The sequence below is a fragment of the Mobula birostris genome, chromosome 6 (assembly GCF_030028105.1).
Source record: "Mobula birostris isolate sMobBir1 chromosome 6, sMobBir1.hap1, whole genome shotgun sequence".
In the NCBI taxonomy this organism is placed as follows: domain Eukaryota; kingdom Metazoa; phylum Chordata; class Chondrichthyes; order Myliobatiformes; family Myliobatidae; genus Mobula; species Mobula birostris.
The window spans coordinates 157774865-157796892 of record NC_092375.1 but is presented as its reverse complement, the minus strand read 5'-3'; the positions used below and the strand labels follow the sequence as shown (position 1 = coordinate 157796892).

The following is a 22028-nucleotide window of genomic DNA, read 5'->3' as shown; positions in this document are numbered from 1 at the left end:
AATGGAAAAGCACACTTGATAAGCCAAAATCGCATAGTTCTGCTCCTGTGTCTTATGGTCTAATATTGGCAAATAATCTCAAGATAATTACAGTTTGAAGGTTGGCAGTAATTTAAGTATGCAATTGTTATGTTTATGGTCATTACAATTTGTGATTTTGCAAAGACTAAAACATTCTTCATTACCCTTTGCAGAAAGAGATATTTTTGGTGCTGAGCCATTTGATCCTTTTATATCAGCCGGGGGGGACTTTCCACCAGATATTCAGTCCAAACTGGATGAAATGCAGGTGAATAATTTGCAGCTTTTTCTTAGTCATATTCTCAATGATATTGCAAGCTGAAATTCAATTTGGAGGCAAAACTTTTAAGTAAATTGTTCACTGTACTGTGTTAAAATGTGAGGTGCTACTGATTACAAAATCATAAATACTTGAAAAGTTTTCAGAAATCAACAATTCAGATATCATTTATTTAACGAGGAATCACCACAGTACAATGAGCAGCACGCTTGAAAAAGTGCAGGCTGGATATTAAAAGCAAAATGAAACTGCTAGGTTAAAGTATAAAATATGAAGGGTGCGGTGGGGGTAAGAAGGAGGAGTGAAATTATGTTCTGAATTTCTAGCAAGTGTGTCTGATCACAAATTGTAGAACATATTTTGGGGTGCAGAACCTTATTTTAAAGTTTTGGGATGCAGAGTTAGACCTGACTAAAGAGATGTTCTTGTGGCTATGCAGGATACATTTTTAAAAGCCACTTTCTTCTTGTGTTCTTTTCAGTGTCAGCTCTAATAAATTTAATGAGTACTCTGTTGTTTTCAGAGCCCTCTGTTTTCTATAGTTTGGAAATAGATTTAAACAAAAAGTATATAAAGCTCAGAGTTGTTTTCTGATCCATAGCTTAGTGACTAATAACTGCAGCATGAGAAAAGTAACTCGCTTATTGTTGGCCTAAGTTATAGTTCTACCCCCAGTGTATAAAGATAATTACAATAAAGATGGAAATAAGATTATAATATTGCTTTTAATACTCATTTTCATGCAAAGTCATCTTAAGTACATTTGGCTAGAAATTCACTTGGGTGGCAAAATATCACAGAAAAAAAATTGAGCAATTGCTCACTCAACACACAGAAATCAGACCTTGGGGAAATCATCTGGCAGTTTTTCACTTGTGCCCACTGCAGCAGTGTCATTAATTGAGGTACAATATATTTAAATTTGCTATATGACATTCCAGCATTGACATGGATTTGGGTGCAAATCTGGAACTGGGAATGGTTTTCATAGAACATAGAAGAGTATAGCACAGGGAGAGGACATTCAGCTCACAAATTTGTGCCAAAGCAGCTAAAAGGCAAAGCAAAAACACTCAAACACTAATCTCTCCTGCCTACACCGTGTCCATATCCCATCATCTTCTTTGCATCTATGTGCAGCGTCTCTTAAAAGCCTGTAATGTATTTGTCTGTATCACCATACCAGGCAGCGCATTCCATGCATCCATGACTCTCTGTCTAAAAAAAATTTACCTCTCACATCCCCCTACCGCCTCTCACCTTCAATGCATGGTATTGAACATTTCAACCCTGGAAAACAGATACTCTCTGTTCACTCTATCCTTGCCTCTCATAATTTTGTTAACCTCTATCAGATCTCCCCACAGCCTTCGACACTCCGAAGAAAACAACCAAACTTTATCCATCCTCTCGTGATAGCACATGCCCTCTAAACCAGGCAGCATCCTGGTAAACCTCTTCTGCACCCTCTCCAAAGCCTCGACATCCTTCCTATAGTGAGGTGACCAGAACTGTACACAATACTCCAGAGCAGCACACACAAAATGCTGGAAGAACTCAGCAAGACAGGCATGATCTAGGGAAAAGAGTACAGTTGAAGCTTTGGGCCGAAACCCTTCATTGGGACTGGAGATAAAAGAGGAGGAGTTAGAACAAGAAGGTGGGGGAGAATTTTGTGTGTGTTGGGCAGATTTCCAGCATCTGCAGATTTTCTTTTGTTTGTAATTGGAATACTCCAGATATGGCCTAACCAGTTTTATTAAGATGCAACATAACCTCCTGACTTTTGAATTCAGTGCCTCAACTGATAAAAGCAAGCATTTTATAAGCTTTCTTAACCACCTCATTGACCCATATAGCCTCTAACTTGGATCCCATGATCTCTCTGCTCAGCCAGACTGTGAAGGACCTTGCCTTTAACAGTGTACTGTCTCCTTGCATTTGCCCTACCAAAGCGCAACAGCTCACATTTATCTGGATTAATCTCTAACTACCATTTTTCAGCCTATATCTGCAATTGATCTATATTGTCTCTGCCAATCTTTTACAATATCCACACTTCCATCAATCTTGGTATCATCCACAAATTTACTAACCCACCCATCTACATTTTCATCCATGTCATTTATATACATCATAAACAGCAGAGATCCCAGCACGGATCCCTGCAAAACTCCACTAATTACAGGCCTTCCACCCAAATAAATTCCTTTATCCACTATCCTCTGTCTTCTACGTACAAGCTGGTCCTGAATCCAATTAGCCAATTCACCACAGATCCCATGCTTCTTAATCTTCTGGATTAGCCTCCCATTGTCAAATGCCTTACTAAAATCCATGTAGATAACAATTATTGCCCTACCCTCATCAATCTCTCTTGTCACCTTGTCAAAAAACTCAATCAAGTTTGTAAGGCACAACCTTCTACATACAAACCCACGCTGGCTCTCCCTAATCAGGTTATGGGTTTCCAAATGTTCATATAACCTATCTCTAAAAATTTTCTCTGGCAACTTCCCTACAACTGACATAAGACTCACCGTTCTATAGTTCTCAAGGTTTTCCCTTGATCCCTTCTTAAATAGACGTACAACATTAGCCACTCGCTAGTCCTCCAGGACCTCACCTGTGGCTAGATAGGATACGAAGATATTGGGCAAGGGCCCAGCAATCTTGTCTTTTGCCTCCTTCAATAACCTCCTTCTACCGTCAGGCCCTGGGGACTTATCCACCTTAATACACATTAGGAGGCCCAACACTTACTCCTCCTTGATCTCTAAATGCCTTAACTATCTTATACTCAGCACTGATCTCCTGGTCCTCTACTTCCTTTTCTTTGGTAAATACTGAAGCAAAGTACTAATTAAGTACCTAACTCAGATTTTCTGCATCCAAGCAAATGTTACCCCTTTATATTGTATCATTTCTTAATGCATGCATTACTGAATGACAATAAAAGAGGACTGCGTGTCCTCATAATCTAATTATCCTTGAGTGGTCCCACTCTCTCCCTGGAAATGTTTTCATGCTCCAAAACATGTTAGAATTTTGTTCCTACATAGTTTTCCAGTGAAAGGATGGAACATCAAAGGAGAACTTGACCATCATGGTTTAATTATCCCAATGTCTCAATATCTTTAATTGTCTAGGAACATGAGTGGGAAAGCAACCATTTCAGATCTTGACTGGTTTGAAGCTTCTGGTAAAGCAAAGATCCTAAAGCAATTTATAGAACTAAGAAACAATTCAGGGACAGGGTTATACAAACTGACCTCCTGAACCTGTTCCAATACTCATCTGGTCTGTTACTTAACCATATATTAGTCCATTCTGTACAGTAAAGACACAAACTACCCGTCTAAGATTTTAAAATTAATTGGATTTGCATTAGTTGCCATTGGAGATAGCTGGTTATATCACCTTCCCAATTCTAAGGCAAATCTGCCCTGAACCACCCCATTTGGATTGTATAGTTGCCACCATTAGGAAGTTTGTTCTTTGAGATCTACATTTCCCATGTTGCAGTAACACATGAAGTAGCATTCAGTTTTTGCTTGTGATCCTGCAGTTCTGTGATTTGTACATTCCCATTAAAAATCGCTCCAAAAAGTCCTTGTACAAAAGTCCAGAGATTCACGGAATCTCTGGATTTTTTTAAAATAAAATGAGCCATCTAATTGCATTTTGAGTTGTTTCAGTTTCTACAATCAAAATATACTTTATTACGGTGAGGCCCACTTTCCGTTAAAATAAACATTTATATTGGACTTTTCAAAACAACAAGTGCATGGCTATAACTTTTAAATTCATATTTATAATTAACAAATCATAAAAGAATATTTGATTTCTTCTAGGGTTCCCCCCCCCAAAAATAATGGAAAAGCTTATTATGTTTTATATTCCTTTTTCTCATCCAAAGTGCCTTTGAAGGAGTCCTTTTGATATCTCTATCCATTCAACTAAATCATATTACCATTCATGACTACAACCAAATGTCAGCATATCATGAGAGTATAGTCCTAAATCTGATTATGAAAGTGCCCAAGAGCACTGTTGGAGTACCTCACCTAACTTCCTTTTCCCTTTCTTCATAAGCATTAGAACCACTGCATATTTTAATACAATGGTATCATGTTTGTTCTTTTACCACAGTGCCACTTTCCAGCATTAACTTTATATCCCTCAGTTTCATTAATACTTCAAAGATTTATAGCCATGCACTTTTTGTTTTGAAAAGTCCAATATAAATGTTTATTTTATACTTGGCATCAGGGATCACAAGTAGTGAATTCCAATGAATCTGCATTCTCTGCCTGACAGAATATTACTTAATTTCTGTCCTGAACAGTCATCCATCTTATTTTGAGGCTGGGATCAATGGATCTAGCCACAGTAGTCAAGGGAAAAATCGACTTCACATATCCTGTGAAGCTCAGAGAGTGTGGTACTTTTTAAATAAGATTATCTTCAGAAGCTTTTTGTATGACGCATGGCTCCGGAGTTGAACACCTAATGGGTTTTTTCCCCCCCACCTTTTCTTGCTTAGTAGGGGTTTTTTTAATCACCAAAATTTTTTTCAATCTTTAAAGTAATATTTTTTTCTTGAGACATTGTAAGTGTTGCTTACTTCGATGTACTCGTGTTAATTTTGGATAATAATAAAAGATTTGAAAAGAAAGATTTTCTATTATTCTTCTAAACTCAAAATGACAGACATAGTCTGCTTTATGTCTAAGCATGCAACAAATCTGTCATCCTAAGAATTAATATGCTGAACCTTCACTATGTTCTCAGACATAAATATGTCTTTCCTTGGGTGGAAGGACTTGACCTGTACACACTATCATACATATCATCAAGGCATTAAATAATTTGAAGGTCATGAATTCTTAATTGCTTACCTAGTCTGCATATTAGTGTGATTTGTGTGTGAACTCTACCAAATCCTTTTCAACACCAGTGCCTTTCAGTCTTTCACTATTTGACACAAAACCTACCTTTTTATTTTCTCATCCAAAATAAATGACCTTACATTTTTCCATATATCTTTTGTCTCCTTTTGCCCTTTCACTTAATCCATCTGTATCCCTTGAAGTCCCTCTGCATCTTTCTCACAGTCCCACTGCCACCTAACTTTCTAACATCTGCAGACTTGAATATCTTGCACTTGATGTCTTCATCCATGACACCCCATTGGTCTTGGCTCCTCAATCTGGAAATGACTCTTTTCATCCTAATTTTTCCATATGCTAACCAGCCTAAATTCACACCATGCTACCTCAAAAGATTTTGTTTAATAGTTCTTGTGAAAGCTGATGATATTTGCTCAGCAACTTGTCCCAAATTGGGGAAAAATTCAGCAGAATCCTGCATTGAACATGACTCTTAACTTTCAATGGCATTTTGTTCTCAAATTCCATGCTGTGCTTACATGGTATAAAGTTTAGCCCATCAGCATGAAAGATACTGAAATTCTAGTGACAACGCTGAAATTATCTGGGATAATGACTCTTCCTCAAACGCTGTAAATACCATTGAATTATGCTATGAAGCTTAGAAACTTCCATGTAGCTTTTCAAACATTGTTTCTCAGAGCAACAAGCAATGAAAATGTTGATTAATGATTCCTGCTCTTTCATTAATGTATTTCTGTTCATGCTCTTTTATAAAACATTGAAAAATGAAACATAACTCATGCAGTTTGCATGGTGGAGAAAGGAGGGCTGATGGTGGTGGGGGTGCAGATGAATGTGCTGGAATTTCAATGAGCCCTGCTTCTTCAAGAAACTTGTATTTGCTTGTTCAGATGAGCTCCCCTTTTTGCTCTTCATGTGCTGCCTTGCTGCAGCTTGTTGCTGCTAGTACCTACTTCCTCCCTTTTACTGATGAAATTTAGCATTTCAACAAAGTGCATATTAACAATTCCCTAAAATTTGAATTTAATTGTAAGGTACTCTGTTGGCTGCATCGATCAGCAATTTTCAGTATTTTATATATTTTATAAAATGTTGTGATAAAACTGTGACTTTTAGATTATCGGCTTGTTGAACTCATTGTCACATCCAGCTATTTCAATTCCGATAAGTCCGTCATCCATTCCAGTTTATCACTGAACTTTCAGATCTCTCCAAATGACCAATTACATAACAAATGCCTTCCCAGGCCACATTATTTTTTGACAGTTAAATTATGTGATTTCCCCATCTACTTTTGAACTTCCATTCAGAACTCACACAGCAAATGACTGAGAGTGAAAATTGATGTCACCTGACTTTGAAAATCCGTTGTTCTCTGCTTCTGAGTTTAAATGAGATGTGATAGACATCGGAATTAGTCCTTGTGTTTGATTCATGACAGAACCATTAAACTAAGTAGATAATTGGGTATTAGGAGGGAAACTTTATAGGCATACTCTCTCTACAATTGTGCCAGCCAAACTGTTTTGTGTGCAATGCCATGCATGGGAGAAAATGTAATCACAAATATACTTTTTAATACAAGTAGGACATGTGAAAAGCTTACCGTGCAGGTGAAACTTTTGTGGCTAGAATACTGTATAACATTATTTGCTAGAATCAAAATAGATTATAGTAAATAATTTTGAAGATTAGCAATGCTACAATTAAGATAATTTTCTGTTTCTTTGTAAGAGCATTTAAGTAATAATTTTTTAAAAGTTATAATCTTTGCTTCAAGTTCCTTCCTTTGAAACGAATTCTGCCCTTACAATGAAAGCTCATTTTTCCAAGCAATGCCTCTGTTTCTAATCTGTTGTGAACTTTTAGAAAGTTATTTCAATCTCTGCTGTTCCTCCAGCCATACATCTATAACTGTATGTTTATTTACTACAATTCAATATATTCATGGTTTGGAAACATGTTTAAATAGTTTTGAAATACTTTAGTTTTCAATGAATATTTCTTTTATGCGGTTAGGACGGGGGTCACAAGCTGCAAATTGCTCAGAGGCACAGTGTTTGTGGGTGTCTTTACATGTAAATTATTGGATATTACATTGCCAAGTAACAATGGAACATGTAATATCAAATTTAAGAGGTACTGATGTCAAACATAAATTTGAAGTTATGCGTATTTATACTGATTCAGAAGCCAAATGTGTCAAAAGTACTCTTCTGTAGCTAATACCTTCTTTACAAACTGACAATAATAATTTTTGTGTTAAGTTGAAATTGACACTTCTTCAAAAACAAATATTTAATCATGAAATGTAAAATGGTTGATAGTGCTGTATTATATTGTAATTTTATTTATTCTTTTCTTCTGCTTTCCATATGTGCCTAGCAGCGTCAGCGATGGTTGGTATATTGCAGTTTGATTTATTGATTATTTATATCTAAGTTAGATGTAAGTTTTTACATGTTTACTTGTGTTCTTGATTATTTGTATGACAAGGAAAAATCCCCTCTACAGAACAAAGTGGCAAAGTCTGCATCAGTTCTCTTTATTAGAAAAACAACACATTATAACATCCCGCCATTTCTCCTGTTATTCAGTTGTCCTGGAATTATTTTCAACATGTTAATAATTTTCTCTGTAGGAATATATTTCATTTTAACCTTGCAAAATTCACCAGTAACATATTTTGGGCAATAATTAATTTTTTATTGAAGCATACAGTATGTATTCTGATATATTATTATTTGCACTAATAATCCTCTTTCACTGGGTGGTATTGCTGATTGTTCCTCCCAAACTTTTCAACAGATTGAGTAGAATCAAACACGTTAAATTGTTCCTGCCTGTTAACACACAAGATTAGATGGATGTTTTTTGTAGTGATATATTTTGAACTTTTTGTTTCATCAAGAACATGATTCATTGAAAGTGATGTCACAGGCAAATAGGGTCATAAAGAAAGTTTTTGGCACATAGGCCTTTAAATCAAAGTATTGAGTACAGGAGATGGGAGGTTATCATGAAGTTGTTTCAGATGTTGGTGAGGCCTAATTAGGAGTATTGTGTACAGTTTTGGTCATCTACCTAAAGGAACAATGTAAATAAGGTTCAAGAAGTACAAAGATAATTTACAGGGATATTGCTGGGACTGGAGGACCCGAGCTATAAGGAAAGATAGAATAGGTGAGGACTTTATTCCATGGAACATAGAAGATTGAGGGGAAATTTGATATACAAAATGATGAGGGTATAGATAGGTTAAATACAAGCAAGCTTTTCCCACTGAGGATGGGTGGGACTACAACTAGAGGTCATGGGTTAAGGGTGAAAGGTGAAAAGTTTAAGGAGAACATGAGGAGAAACTTCTTTACTCAGAGGGCTGTGTGAGTGTGGAACGAGCTGCCAGGTCAGGTGGTGCATGCGAGCTCAATTTCAATGTTTAAGAGAAGTTTGAATAGGTGTATGGCTGGTAGGGGAATGAAGGGTTATAGTACCAGTGCAGATCGATTGGAGTAGGCATTTTAAATGGTTCCTCACAGACTAGATGGGCCGAGGGGATGGTTTTGGTGTCTTACTTTTCTATGACTCTATAAGTAATAAGTGTTTGCGCATGGCCAAGTGGTTAAGGCGTCGGTCTCGTGATCTGAAGGTCACTAGTTCGAGCCTCGACTGAGGCAATATGTTGTGTCCTTGAGCAAGGCACTTAACCACACATTGCTCTGCGACATTGCAGATTGCTCCAATTGCAAAAGGGTATCATAAGACCACATGCGGAATGTGGTACATATATGCAGCAGGTCTAGCCTTTTTTAATCTAAATAATGGCATTCTCACGACTGAAGGGGTGACAGGAAAATTCACTGCCATAGTGACATAGACTGGGCATTGGCTTTGCTCTTAAGTTTATGAGATGTGATCTCAATTTAATAAATTCTTAAGAGATTTGACAAGGTAGATGTGGAGATTGCTGGGGTGTCTGGAGTTAGGAGACGAGTTCTCCAAAAAAGAGCTTGGCTGTTGAAGACAGAGATGAAAAGAAATTTTCTCACTGAGGGTAGTACTAATTGGAATTCTCTGCCTATGTGGTTTGGTAAGTACACTCAAGAACATACGAGGACTCCATTAGTCAGTGTCAAGCATGGATGTTGTATCCTAACTGTCTACTTTCAGCCAGGACAGTACGAAATGGAGAGCAATCTCTTGCCCATGCGACAGGCCCCCACTCTCCATGCAGCTGATAAATCCAAAGGAATGCAAGAGAATAATACCATTTAGCACCAGTGGCATTAAAGGAGTTGCCAGTCAGCAATGAACTCAACACAGGACTGCTTTAGGGACTCCAGCTCCTGATTTTTCCTTGGTGTTTATTCCCAAAGCATTCTCCATGAGTGGGTATAGCCACAAGGCAGCGGCGGTTTGAGATCAGAGCTTTCCTTCTCCTAGATGAGCTGTCAGCCACTGCTAATGAGCCCCATCTACCCAAAGCAGCAGGTTCGAAAGTGCCAGTAACCCACCTTTGTCCCTTCTCCTATCATTAGAAACAGTCCCATCAGGCTTAGTAGTAAAGCCACACATGAAGGCCAAGAACTGGACATGGTTGTTTGAGGCTATTCGAGATGCACATCACTGGGAGCATTTAATAGGTAGTGGGAGCTTATCCCCACCACCCCTCCTTCCCCCAGGACTACGACAACCTTAAGGAATGAAGTACTCAAGAAAAACTGATGGAGTTTTAGATATGAAGTGATATGAGGGTTAATGTAGAAAGACAGTGCTGAGGTTAAAGATTAGACAGTGCCATATTGAATGGCAGAACAGGCACTGTGGACTGAATAGTCTGCTCCTTCTCTTTCTTACGTTCACGTGTATCACATTCCTCTGCAAGAACATTCAGTGTTCCAGGACATCGTGGAGCACGAAGCTAACTGGGGACTCTTTTCCTCCAATCAAAGACGAACTCTTGAAGCATTTTAACCAGTCCATTCCCTACAGTGCCATGGGTAATGTTAGTGTGAACTTCACCGAGAACACCTATTCAGCTGGCTCTGCTGCATTATCCTTTTCTCTTCACCTGAGTGAAACTTCCCAGTGATGGTTTCTGGTCTCGTGGAGTTCCAGGTCACTTCTTGTTTGTCTCATTTCACAGTGCTTATTTGTTGGGGAGTCCTGCCACCTCCTCCACCAACCACATCTCGGCTAAATAGCTAATCATACAACCTGCCACCAGGGTGCAATAATATTGTCAATTTTTATGTCTTGCATTGCTAGAGAAACATCTTGACACATCTCCTGTTTACCTTGCAGTTCCTCTTATTCATCTAAAATCCAGTTAGCTTAGGCCCAACCTCTCCTTATACATCGACCCTTCCGAACAAAATTCAACCTCATGAGCTTCCTTTTATTGCTTCCAATGTAAGTACTTCCTTCCGTGAATAGGGAGGCAAAGCTGTATTCTAGGAGGGTCTCACTAGTGCCCTGTGAAGGTGCAGCAAAGCTCAACTTCTCTTCAGCCTGTCTGATCACAGACCATCCCCAGGTAACCTGTGTTTGCTGCCAGTTAGTCTGAAAATACACAAGCTACAGAATTACAATGGCATCAATTGCACATAACTCTGACAAGAAATGACAGCCACTGAAAGTTCAGAAAGCTAGGAAACTAGTTCTGCTGTTAGTAGGAACAAATCGATATGAACATAATGTATATGCGGCTTTTCAATTTAATTAAACGGTAGAAGCTTGTTCATTTGTAGAGCTGTTGATAGTTTGGTTGTCTGTAATCCAGGGATAGTCTGTAGTTACTGTACCTGGATGTCGACCCTTTCTGCTTCATACATTAGGATCCCCAGATCTCTGTGCACTTCAACGTTTCGTATTCTATACCACTTAAAATTCTGATCCCTTGTTTGACTCTGGCATTTATATTGAATGCAGGGCAATCGCATTCTCATATTCATGTGCACTTTAGGACCAAATGGAGTACATATGGCTTTCCTAATTGTTTTGGATATGATACAAAACTGAAGTAGAAGCTCAATTCTAAGTTACTAATTTTTGGCATCTCAGCCAATTTTGTGGATGATGTGATCTTCCAACACAAATTATTGCAAACCATATAACAATTACAGTACGGAAACAGGCCACCTCGGCCCTTCTAGTCTGAGCTAAACTCTTACTCTCACTGACCTGCACTCAGCCCATAACCCTCTATTCCTTTCCTGTCCATATAGCTATCCAATTTAACTTTAAATGACAATATCGAACCTGCCTCAACCACTTCTGCTGGAAGCTCGTTCCACACAGCTACCACTCTCTGAGTAAAGAAGTTCCCCCTCATGGTACCCCTAAACTTTTGCCCTTTAACTCTCAACTCATGTCCTCTTGTTTGAATCTCCCCTACTCTCAATGGACAAAGCCTATCCACGTCAACTCTATCTATCCCCCTCATAATTTTAAATACCACTATCAAGTCCCCCATCAATCTTCTATGCTCCAAAGAATAAAAAAAACTTGTTCAACCTTTCTCTGCAACTTAGGTGATGAAACCCAGGTAACATTCTAGTAAATCTTCTCTGTACTCTCTCTATTTTGTTGACATCCTTCCTATAATTCGGTGACCAGAACTGTACACAATACTCCAAATTTGGCCTTACCAATGCCTTATACAATTTCAACATTACATCCCAACTCCTATACTCAATGCTCTGATTTATAAAGGCCAACATACCAAAAGCTTTCTTCATCACCCTATTCACATGAGATTCCACCTTCAGGAAACTATGCACCATTATTCCTAGATCCCTCTGTTCTACTGCATTCTTCAATGCCCTACTCTTTACCATGTATGTCCTATTTTGATTAGTCCTACCAAAATGTAGCACCTCACATTTATCAGCATTAAACACCATCTGCCATCTTTCAGCCCACTCTTCTAACTGGCCTAAATCTCTCTGTGAGCTTTGAAAACCTACTTCATTATCCACAACTCCACCTATCTTTGTATCATCTGCATACTTATTCATCCAATTTACCACTCCATCATCCAGATCATTAATGTATACGACAAACAACACTGGACCCAGTACAGATCCCTGAGGCACACCACTAGTCACCAGCCTCCAATCTGACAAACAGTTATCCACCACTACTCTCTGGAGTCTCCTATCCAGCCACTGCTGAATCCATTTTACTACTTCAATATTAATATCTAACAATTGAACCTTCCTAACTAACCTTCCATGTGGAACCTTTTTCAAAGGCCTTACTGAGTGGGCCAGTGAAGGAGTGGAGCTTTGAGGCTTTGACTCGAGAGATTCTGGCAGTTTTGGTAGTTGGTCTGTGCAATCAAGTCAATCAAGATTTGAATAGATCAGCAGAAAGCCGTTGATTAGACAATCAAGATTTGAATAGCTCAGACTCAGCAGAAAGCAGCTGATTGGGCAGTCGAGGTCAGGTGACCAAACATTTTGAAAAGCTCAAACAGTTAAATAGAGGGATAGCTCAAGCCAAGCGGCCAGTGGAAAGCGGCTAGAGCTTGAGTGGGCCAGTGAAGGAGTGGAGCTCTGAGGCTTCGAGAAGAGGTGGAGGACAAGCTAGCTCGCATTTAGTTTTTACAATGTCTCCTGAGACGGTGATGTGCCTCTCATGTGAGATGTGGCGGTCTTGGGGGAACTCCGCTCTCCCACAGAGTCACATATGCCAGAAGTGCATATGGCTGGGCGAGCTGGAAGACCGTGTAAGGAATCTGGAGCAGCAGCTGGATGACCTTCGACTTATAAGGGAGAATGAGGCAGTCATAGATGAGAGCTACAGGGAGGTAGTCACACCTAGGCTGTCGGAAGCAGGTCGTTGGGTGACAGTCAGAGGGGGGAAAGTGAAAGTGAGCAGACAGGTGGTGCAGAGCACCCCTGTAGCCATTCCCCTGAATAATAAGTTTACCGTCCTGGATACTGTTGGCGGGGACGACCGACCAGGTGTGAGCCACGGTGGCAGGGCCTCCGGCACCGAGTCTGACCCTGTGGTGCAGAAGGGTGGGACGGAGAAGAGGAGAGCTGTCGTCATTGGAGACTCTATAGTCAGGGGAGCAGACAGGAGATTTTATGGACGTGAGAAGGACACCCGCATGGTTTGTTGCCTCCCGGGTGCCAGGGTCCAGGATGTCTCTGACCGGGTGCACGACATCCTGGTACAAGAGGGAAAGCAACCAGAAGTCGTGATACATGTTGGGACCAACGACATAGGGATGAGGTCCTGAAGTGTGAGTTTCGGGAACTAGGCAGAAGGCTGAGGAACAGGACCTCAAGGGTGACGTTCTCAGGATAGCTGCCAGTGTTACGTGACAGTGATGGTAAGAATTGGAGGAGATGGCAGTTGAATGCGTGGCTGAGGAGTTGGTGCAGGGAGCAGGGTTTTAGATTTTTACATCATTGGGATCTCTTATGAGGAAGGTGGGACCTGTACAGATTGGATGTGTTGCACCTGAACTCAAGGGGGAGCAATATCCTTGCAGGTAGGTTTGCTAGCATGGTTCGGGAGGGTTTAAACTAATTTGCGAGGGGGACGGGACCCCGAGCGATAGACCAGTGAAAGAAGTGCATGGAGTAAAGCCAGATCTAACATACAGAGAGGCTTTGAGGAAAGAGAAGCAGAATAAACGGTGTAAAGACAGTAAGGTAGAAGAGCTGAAATATGTGTACCTCAATGCAAGAAGCATCAGGAACAAAGGTGATGAACTGAGAGCTTGGATACATACATGGAATTATGATGTAGTGGCCATTACAGAGACTTGGCTGGCACCAGGGCAGGAATGGATTCTCAATATTCCTGGATTTCAGTGCTTTAAAAGGGATAGAGAGGGTGGAAAAAGGGGAGGAGGGGTGGCATTACTGGTCAGGGATACTATTACAGCTACAGAAAAGGTGGGTAATGTAGCAGGATCCTCTTTTGAGTCAATATGGGTGGAAGTCATGAACAGGAAGGGAGCAGTTACTTTACTTGGGGGTATTCTATAGGCCCCCTGGTAGCAGCAGAGATACAGAGGAGCAGATTGGGAGGCAGATTTTGGAAAGGTGCAAAAATAACAAGGTTGTTATCATGGGTGACTTTAACTTCCCTAATATTGATTGGCACCTGATTAGTTCCAATGGTTTAGATGGGGCAGAGTTTGTTAAGTGTGTCCAGGATGGATTCCTGTCACAGTATGTGGACAGGCCGACCAGGGGGAATGCCATACTAGATCTAGTACTAGTTAATGAAACGGGTCAGGTCACAGATCTCTCAGTGGATGAGCATCTGGGGGACAGTGACCACCACTCCCTGGCCTTTAGCATTATCATGGAAAAGGATAGAATCAGAGAGGACAGGAAAATTTTTAATTGGGGAAAGGCGAATTATGAGGCTATAAGGCTAGAACTTGCGGGTGTGAATTGGGATGAAGTTTTTGCGGGAAGTGTACTATGGACATGTGGTCGACGTTCAGAGATCTCTTGCGGGATGTAAGGGATACATTTGTCCCGGTGAGGAAGATAAAGAATGGTAGGGTGAAGGAACCATGGGTGACAAGTGAGGTGGAAAATCTAGTCAGGTGGAAGAAGGCAGCATACATGAGGTTTAGGAAGCAAGGATCAGATGGGTCTATTGAGGAATATAGGGAAGCAAGAAAGGAGCTTAAGAAGGGGCTGAGAAGAGCAAGAAGGGGGCATGAGAAGGCCTTGGCGAGTAGGGTAAAGGAAAACCCCAAGGCATTCTTCAATTATGTGAAGAAAAAAAGGATGACAGGAGTGAAGGTAGGACCGATTAGAGATAAAGGTGGGAAGATGTGCCTGGAGGCTGTGGAAGTGAGCGAGGTCCTCAATGAATACTTCTCTTCAGTATTCACCAATGAGAGGGAACTTGATGATGGTGAGGACAATATGAGTGAGGTTGATGTTTTGGAGCATGTTGATATTAAGGGAGAGGAGGTGTTGGAGTTGTTAAAATACATTAAGACAGATAAGTCCCCGGGACCTGAGGGAATATTCCCCAGGCTGCTCCACGAGGTGAGAGAAAAGTTTGCTGAGCCTCTGGCTAGGATCTTTATATCCTCGTTGTCCACGGGAATGGTACCGGAGGATTGGAGGGAGGCGAATGTTGTCCCCTTGTTCAAAAAAGGTAGTGGGGTAGTCTGGGTAATTATAGACCACTGAGCCTTACGTCTGTGGTGGGAAGGCTGTTGGAAAAGATTCTTAGAGATAGGATCTGTAGACATTTAGAGAATCATGGTCTGATCAGGGACAGTCAGCATGGCTTTGTGAAGGGCAGATTGTGTCTAACAAGCCTGATAGAGTTCTTTGAGGAGGTGACCAGGCATATAGATGAGTGTAGTGCAGTGGATGTGATCTATATGGATTTTAGTAAGGCATTTGACAAGGTTCCACATGGTAGGCTTATTCAGAAAGTTAGAAGGCATGGGATCCAGGGAAGTTTGGCCTGGTGGATTCAGAATTGGCTTGCCTGCAGAAGGCAGAGGGTCGTGGTGGAGGGAGTACATTCAGATTGGAGGATTGTGACTAGTGGTGTCCCACAAGGATCGGTTCTGGGACCTCTACTTTTCATGATTTTTATTAACGACCTGGATGTGGGGGTAGAAGGGTGGGTTGGCAAGTTTGCAGACGACACAAAGGTTGGTGGTGTTCTAGATAGTGTAGAGGATTGTCAAAGATTGCAGAGAGACATCGATAGGATGCAGAAGTGGGCTGAGAAGTGGCAGATGGAGTTCAACCTGGAGAAGTGTGAGGTGGTACACTTTGGAAGGACAAACTCCAAGGCAGAGTACAAAGTAAATGGCAGGATACTTGGTAGTGTGGAGGAGCAGAGGGATCTCAGGGTACATGTCCACAGATCCCTGAAAGTTGCCTCACAGGTGGATAGGGTAGTTAAGAAAGCTTATGGGGTGTCGAGGGATAGAGTTTAAGAGTTGCGATGTAATGATGCCGCTCTATAACACTCTGGTTAGGCCACTCTTGGAGTACTGTGTCCAGTTCTGGTCACCTCACTATAGGAAGGATGTGGAAGCATTGGAAAGGGTACAGAGGAGATTTACCAGGATGCTGCCTGGTTTAGAAAGTATGCATTATGATCAGAGATTAAGGGAGCTAGGGCTTTATTCTTTGGAGATAAGGAGGATGAGAGGAGACATGATAGAGGTGTACAAGATAATAAGAGGAATAGATAGAGTGGATAGCCAGCGCCTCTTCCCCAGGGTACCACTGCTCAATACAAGAGGACATGGCTTTAAGGTAAGGAGTGGGAAGTTCAAGGGCGATATTAGAGGAAGGTTTTTTACTCAGAGAGTGGTTGGTGCGTGGAATGCACTGCCTGAGTCAGTGGTGGAGGCAGATACACTAATGAAGTTTAAGAGACTACTAGACAGGTATATGGAGGAATTTAAGGCGGGGGCTTATATGGGAGGCAGGGTTTGAGGGTCGGCACAACATTGTGGGCCGAAGGGCCTGTACTGTGCTGTACTATTCTATGTTCTATGTTCTAAGTCCATATAGGCAACATCCACCACTTTACCCTCGTCAACTTTCCTAGTAACCTCTTCAAAAAATTCAATAAGATTTGTCGAACATGACCTTCCACGCACAAATCCACGTTGACTGTTCCTAATCAGACCCTGATTATCAGATAATTATATATACCATCTCTAAGAATACTTTCCATCAATTTACCCACCACTGACGTCAAACTCACAGACCGATAATTGCTAGGTTTACTCTTAGAACCCTTTTTAAACAATATAAGCAACATGAGTAATGCGCCAATCTTCCGGCACCATCCCTGTTTCTAATGACATTTGAAATATTTCCACACTAACTTCACTCAAGGTCCTAGGGAATATCCTGTCAGGACCCGGAGACTTATCCACTCTTATATTCCTTAACAGCGCCAGTACTTACTCTTCTTTAATCATCATAGTTTCCATAACTTCCCTACCTGTTTCCCTTACCTTACACAATTCAATATCCCTCTCCTTAGTGAATACCGAAGAAAAGAAATTGTTCAGAATCTCCCCCACCTCCTTTGGCTCCAAACATAGCTGTCCTCTCTGATTCTCCAACGACCAATTTTATCCCTCACTATCCTTTTGCTATTAATATAACTGTAGAAACCCTTTGAACTTATTTTCACCTTACTTACCTAAGCAACCTCATATCTTCTTTTAGCTTTTCTAATTTCTTTCTTAAGATTCTTTTTACATTCTTTATATTCCTTGAGCACCTCATTTACTCCATGCTGCCTATATTTATTGTAGATATCTCTCTTTTTCCAAACCAAGTTTCCAATATCCCTTAAAACCATTGCTCTCTCAAACTTTTAACCTTTCCTTTCAACCTAACAGGAACCCTCAAAAGTTCACCTTTAAATGACCTCTATTTCTCTATTATATCCTTCCCCTAAAAGAAATTGTCCTAATCCAATCCTTCTAAATCCTTTCGCATCTCCTTAAAGTTAGCCTTTCTCCAATCAAAAATCTCAACCCTGGGTCCAGACCTATCCTTCTCCATAATTATATTGAAACTAATGGCATTGTGATCACTGGACCCAAAGTGCTCCCCAACACATACCTCTGTCACCTGACCTATCTCATTCCCTAACAGGAGATCCAACACTGCCCCTTCTCTAGTTGGTATCTCTATGTATTGCTGCAAAAAACTATCCTGCACACATTTTACAAACTCCAAACCATCCAGCCCTTTTACAGTATGGGCCTCCCAGTCTATGTTTGGAAAATCAAAATCTTGTACTTACTACAAATATCTGCTATCTCCTTACAAATTTGCTCCTCCAATTCTTGCCCACCATTTGGTGGTCTATAATACACCCCTATAAGTGTTACTACACCTTTCCCATTCCTCAATTCCACCCAAATAGCCTCCCTAGACGAGCCCTCTAATCTATCCTGCCAGAGCACCGCTGTAATATTTCCTCTGACAAGCAATGCAACACCTCCCCCTCTTGTCCCTCCGATTCTATCACACCTGAAGCAATGAAATCCAGGAAATTTAGTTGCCAATCACACCCCTCTTGTAACCATGTTTCACTAATAGCTACCACATCATACTTCCAGCTATCAATCCATGTTTTAAGCTCATCCACCTTTCTTATAATGCTCCTAGCATTAAAATAAATGCATTTAAGAAATTTTCCACCCCTAACTCTCTGTTTATCACTAATGGTGCAAACAACTTTACTATTTTCTTTTTCTTCCTTCTCCCCTACACCTGTTCCTACACTGGTTCCCCTCCCTACTTGTATCTAGTTTAAATCCACTGCAGCCTCTCTAGCAAACCTATCTGCAAGAATATTTGTTCCCCTCTAGTTCAAGTGTAAACCGTCCCGCCGGAACAGGTCCCGCCTTCCCTGGAAAACTGCCCAATTATCTATAAATCTGAAGCCCTCTCTCCTGCACCATGTCTTCAGCCACGTGTTGATCTGCGCTATCTTACTATTTCTAAACCCGCCTGCACATGGCACTGGTAGCAGTCCTGAGGTTGCTATCCTGAAGGTCCTATCCTTTAACTTGGAGCATAACTCCCTAAACTCACCTTTCAGGGCCTCCTCACTCTTCCTACCCACGTCATTTGTCCCTACATGGACCACGACATCCAGCTGCTCACCCTCCCTCTTGAGATTACTGAGAACTCGATCTGAGATATTGCAGATCTTGGCACCAGAGAGGCAACAGACCTTACGGGATTCTCAATCTCTTCCACAGAACCTCTTATCTGTCCCTCTTACTATCGAATCCCCTATCACTACTGCTCTCCTCTTTTCCCTCCTTCCCTTCTGAGCTGAGGGTCCCGTCTTGGTGCCAGAGACACAACCACTGCAACTTGTCCCTGGTAGGTCATCCCCACCAACGGTATCCAAAGCAATGTACTTATTATTGGTGGGAAAGGTCGCAGGGGTGCTCTGCTCATTCTGTCTACTCCCCTTTCCTCTCCTGACAGTCATCCAGCTACCTATCTCCTGACTCTGAGGGGTGACTGTCTCCCTGTAACTCCTGTTTATTTCTGCCTCTGCCTCCGGAACGATCTGAAGTTCATCCAGCTCCAGCTCCAGTTCCGTAACTCAGTTCGTCAGCTAGATGCACCTTTTACAGGTGTAGTCATCAGGGACGATTGTGCTCGCCCTGACTTCCCACATACTGCAAACGGAGCACTCAACTGCCCTAACTGGTGCCTCCATTACCTACTCTTAAGGTAATTAGATTTATTAAAGGAACTTACCCAGCCTTACCTCACTTGGAGTTAAACTCTTCCTCAGCCTCTGCTCTCAGGAGCCGAAGGCTTTCTACTCTGTCTGCCTCTACTCCGTCACCCACTACAACATCGCCCGCTCTGTTAATCTTCTCGCTTTTAAACACTCCTGCTGCCTCACGGTCTGACTTGCACGCGCTTGCGCAGTCATGCCCCGTTCAACTGCTGAAGAAATTGATGTGGGAGTCGAGGGCAGTCTGCGTTCACAATTTATTGATGTTTTTAATAATGAAATCTTGCAGAAGTATCATCCCTTGTGTATCTTGTTCCTCATTGTGAACAGAATCAATTATAATGGTCCACAGACCATCAGCTGAAGGAACTCAACAGGAAAAGCAGCATCTCTAAGGAGAAAGGAACTCTCCACATTTTGGATCAAACCCCTGCATCAGAACTGATTGGAGAGTTAAGATAGCCAGTAAGGAGCAGAGAGGAGAATGGTGAAACAGAAGCATTTGATGAACTGAGGGACAGGGGTGGGGTTGGGTGATGCTCAGATAGAACTAGGCTACTAGGCTTGGAAGGGGAGGGGTGGATTTGGGAGATAGAGACAGGAGTATGATAGAGGGACACAAGCAAAAACAAGAGGAACATGGAACTCGGAAGTGGTGGGGGGAGGATGAAAGTGGAGACAGCTGCTGGAGCTTGATGAGCAAAGGCAATCAGTGCTGGAACCTGATAAGTAAGAAAGTTCATAATGGGAACTATTATTGGGAAAGGTGAAATGTAGATGGTACCAGGACCAGGTGAGGGAGGGGAGGAGGTGAGCTGGTGGATGAAATGCATGGGTAGTGGGTGGCTGGAACTAGCAAGGGGACAAAAAAAAGTGGGCATGGAGCTGGAGAGGACTGTCGGAAAGGTGACAAAAGTAAGGGGACTGGAGAAGGGGCAGAAGGAGAGAGGAGAGAGAGCCAGAAGCTGGGGGCACTGGGGCTGAAGGTTACATGAAATTGGAAAATTCGATGTTTATATCTTTGCATTGTATACTACCCAAGTGCAAATTGAGGTGTTCCTCTGGTTTGTGTTGGGTCTCACCTTGGCAGTGGAGAAGGCTGAGGATGGATGTGGGAATGGGAGGGGGAATTGAAAAAGGCCTGCAGCTGGAGGCTGAGGATGGACAGAGGATGGATGTGGGAATGGGAGGGGGAATTGAAAAAGGCCTGCAGCTGGAGGCTGAGGATAGATGTGGGAATGGGAGGGGGAATTGAAAAAGGCCTGCAGCTGGAGGCTGAGGATGGACAGAGGATGGATGTGGGAATGGGAGGGGGAATTGAAAAAGGCCTGCAGCTGGAGGCTGAGGATGGATGTGGGAATGGGAGGGGGAATTGAAAAAGGCCTGCAGCTGGAGGCTGAGGATGGACAGGGGATGGATGTGGGAATGGGAGGGGGAATTGAAAAAGGCCTGCAGCTGGAGGCTGAGGATGGACAGGGGATGGATGTGGGAATGGGAGGGGGAATTGAAAAAGGCCTGCAGCTGGAGGCTGAGGATGGACAGGGGATGGATGTGGGAATGGGAGGGGGAATTGAAAAAGGCCTGCAGCTGGAGGCTGAGGATGGATGTGGGAATGGGAGGGGGAATTGAAAAAGGCCTGCAGCTGGAGGCTGAGGATGGACAGGGGTTGGATGTGGGAATGGGAGGGGGAATTGAAAAAGGCCTGCAGCTGGAGGCTGAGGATGGATGTGGGAATGGGAGGGGGAATTGAAAAAGGCCTGCAGCTGGAGGCTGAGGATGGACAGGGGATGGATGTGGGAATGGGAGGGGGAATTGAAAAAGGCCTGCAGCTGGAGGCTGAGGATGGACAGGGGATGGATGTGGGAATGGGAGGGGGAATTGAAAAAGGCCTGCAGCTGGAGGCTGAGGATGGACAGGGGATGGATGTGGGAATGGGAGGGGGAATTGAAAAAGGCCTGCAGCTGGAGGCTGAGGATGGACAGGGGATGGATGTGGGAATGGGAGGGGGAATTGAAAAAGGCCTGCAGCTGGAGGCTGAGGATGGACAGGGGATGGATGTGGGAATGGGAGGGGGAATTGAAAAAGGCCTGCAGCTGGAGGCTGAGGATGGACAGGGGATGGATGTGGGAATGGGAGGGGGAATTGAAAAAGGCCTGCAGCTGGAGGCTGAGGATGGACAGGGGATGGATGTGGGAATGGGAGGGGGAATTGAAAAAGGCCTGCAGCTGGAGGCTGAGTATGGATGTGGGAATGGGAGGGGGAATTGAAAAAGGCCTGCAGCTGGAGGCTGAGGATGGACAGGGGATGGATGTGGGAATGGGAGGGGGATTGAGAAAGGCCTGCAGCTGGAGGCTGAGGATGGACAGGGGATGGATGTGGGAATGGGAGGGGAATTGAGAAAGGCCTGCAGCTGGAGGCTGAGGATGGACAGGGGATGGATGTGGGAATGGGAGGGGGATTGAGAAAGGCCTGCAGCTGGAGGCTGAGGATGGACAGGGGATGGGAAGGGGAATTGAAAAAGGCCTGCAGCTGGAGGCTGAGGATGGACAGGGGATGGA

The 22028-nt window shown here is 42.5% G+C and overlaps 1 protein-coding gene across 11 annotated transcripts in view; it reads left to right on the top strand.

Moving 5' to 3' along the window:
• gulp1a (GULP PTB domain containing engulfment adaptor 1a) overlaps window positions 1-22028 on the top strand; it is a 411215-nt gene that overhangs the window by 383017 nt on the left and 6170 nt on the right. For all 11 annotated transcript variants that reach the window (XR_011886433.1, XM_072261710.1, XM_072261714.1 and 8 more), the window contains one exon: window positions 195-289. Coding sequence is in view for 10 of the 11 variants with exons in the window: in XM_072261710.1 (XP_072117811.1) it covers window positions 195-289 (95 nt within the window). In the remaining variant the exon portion in view is untranslated. The remainder of the gene's footprint in view (window positions 1-194; window positions 290-22028) is intronic.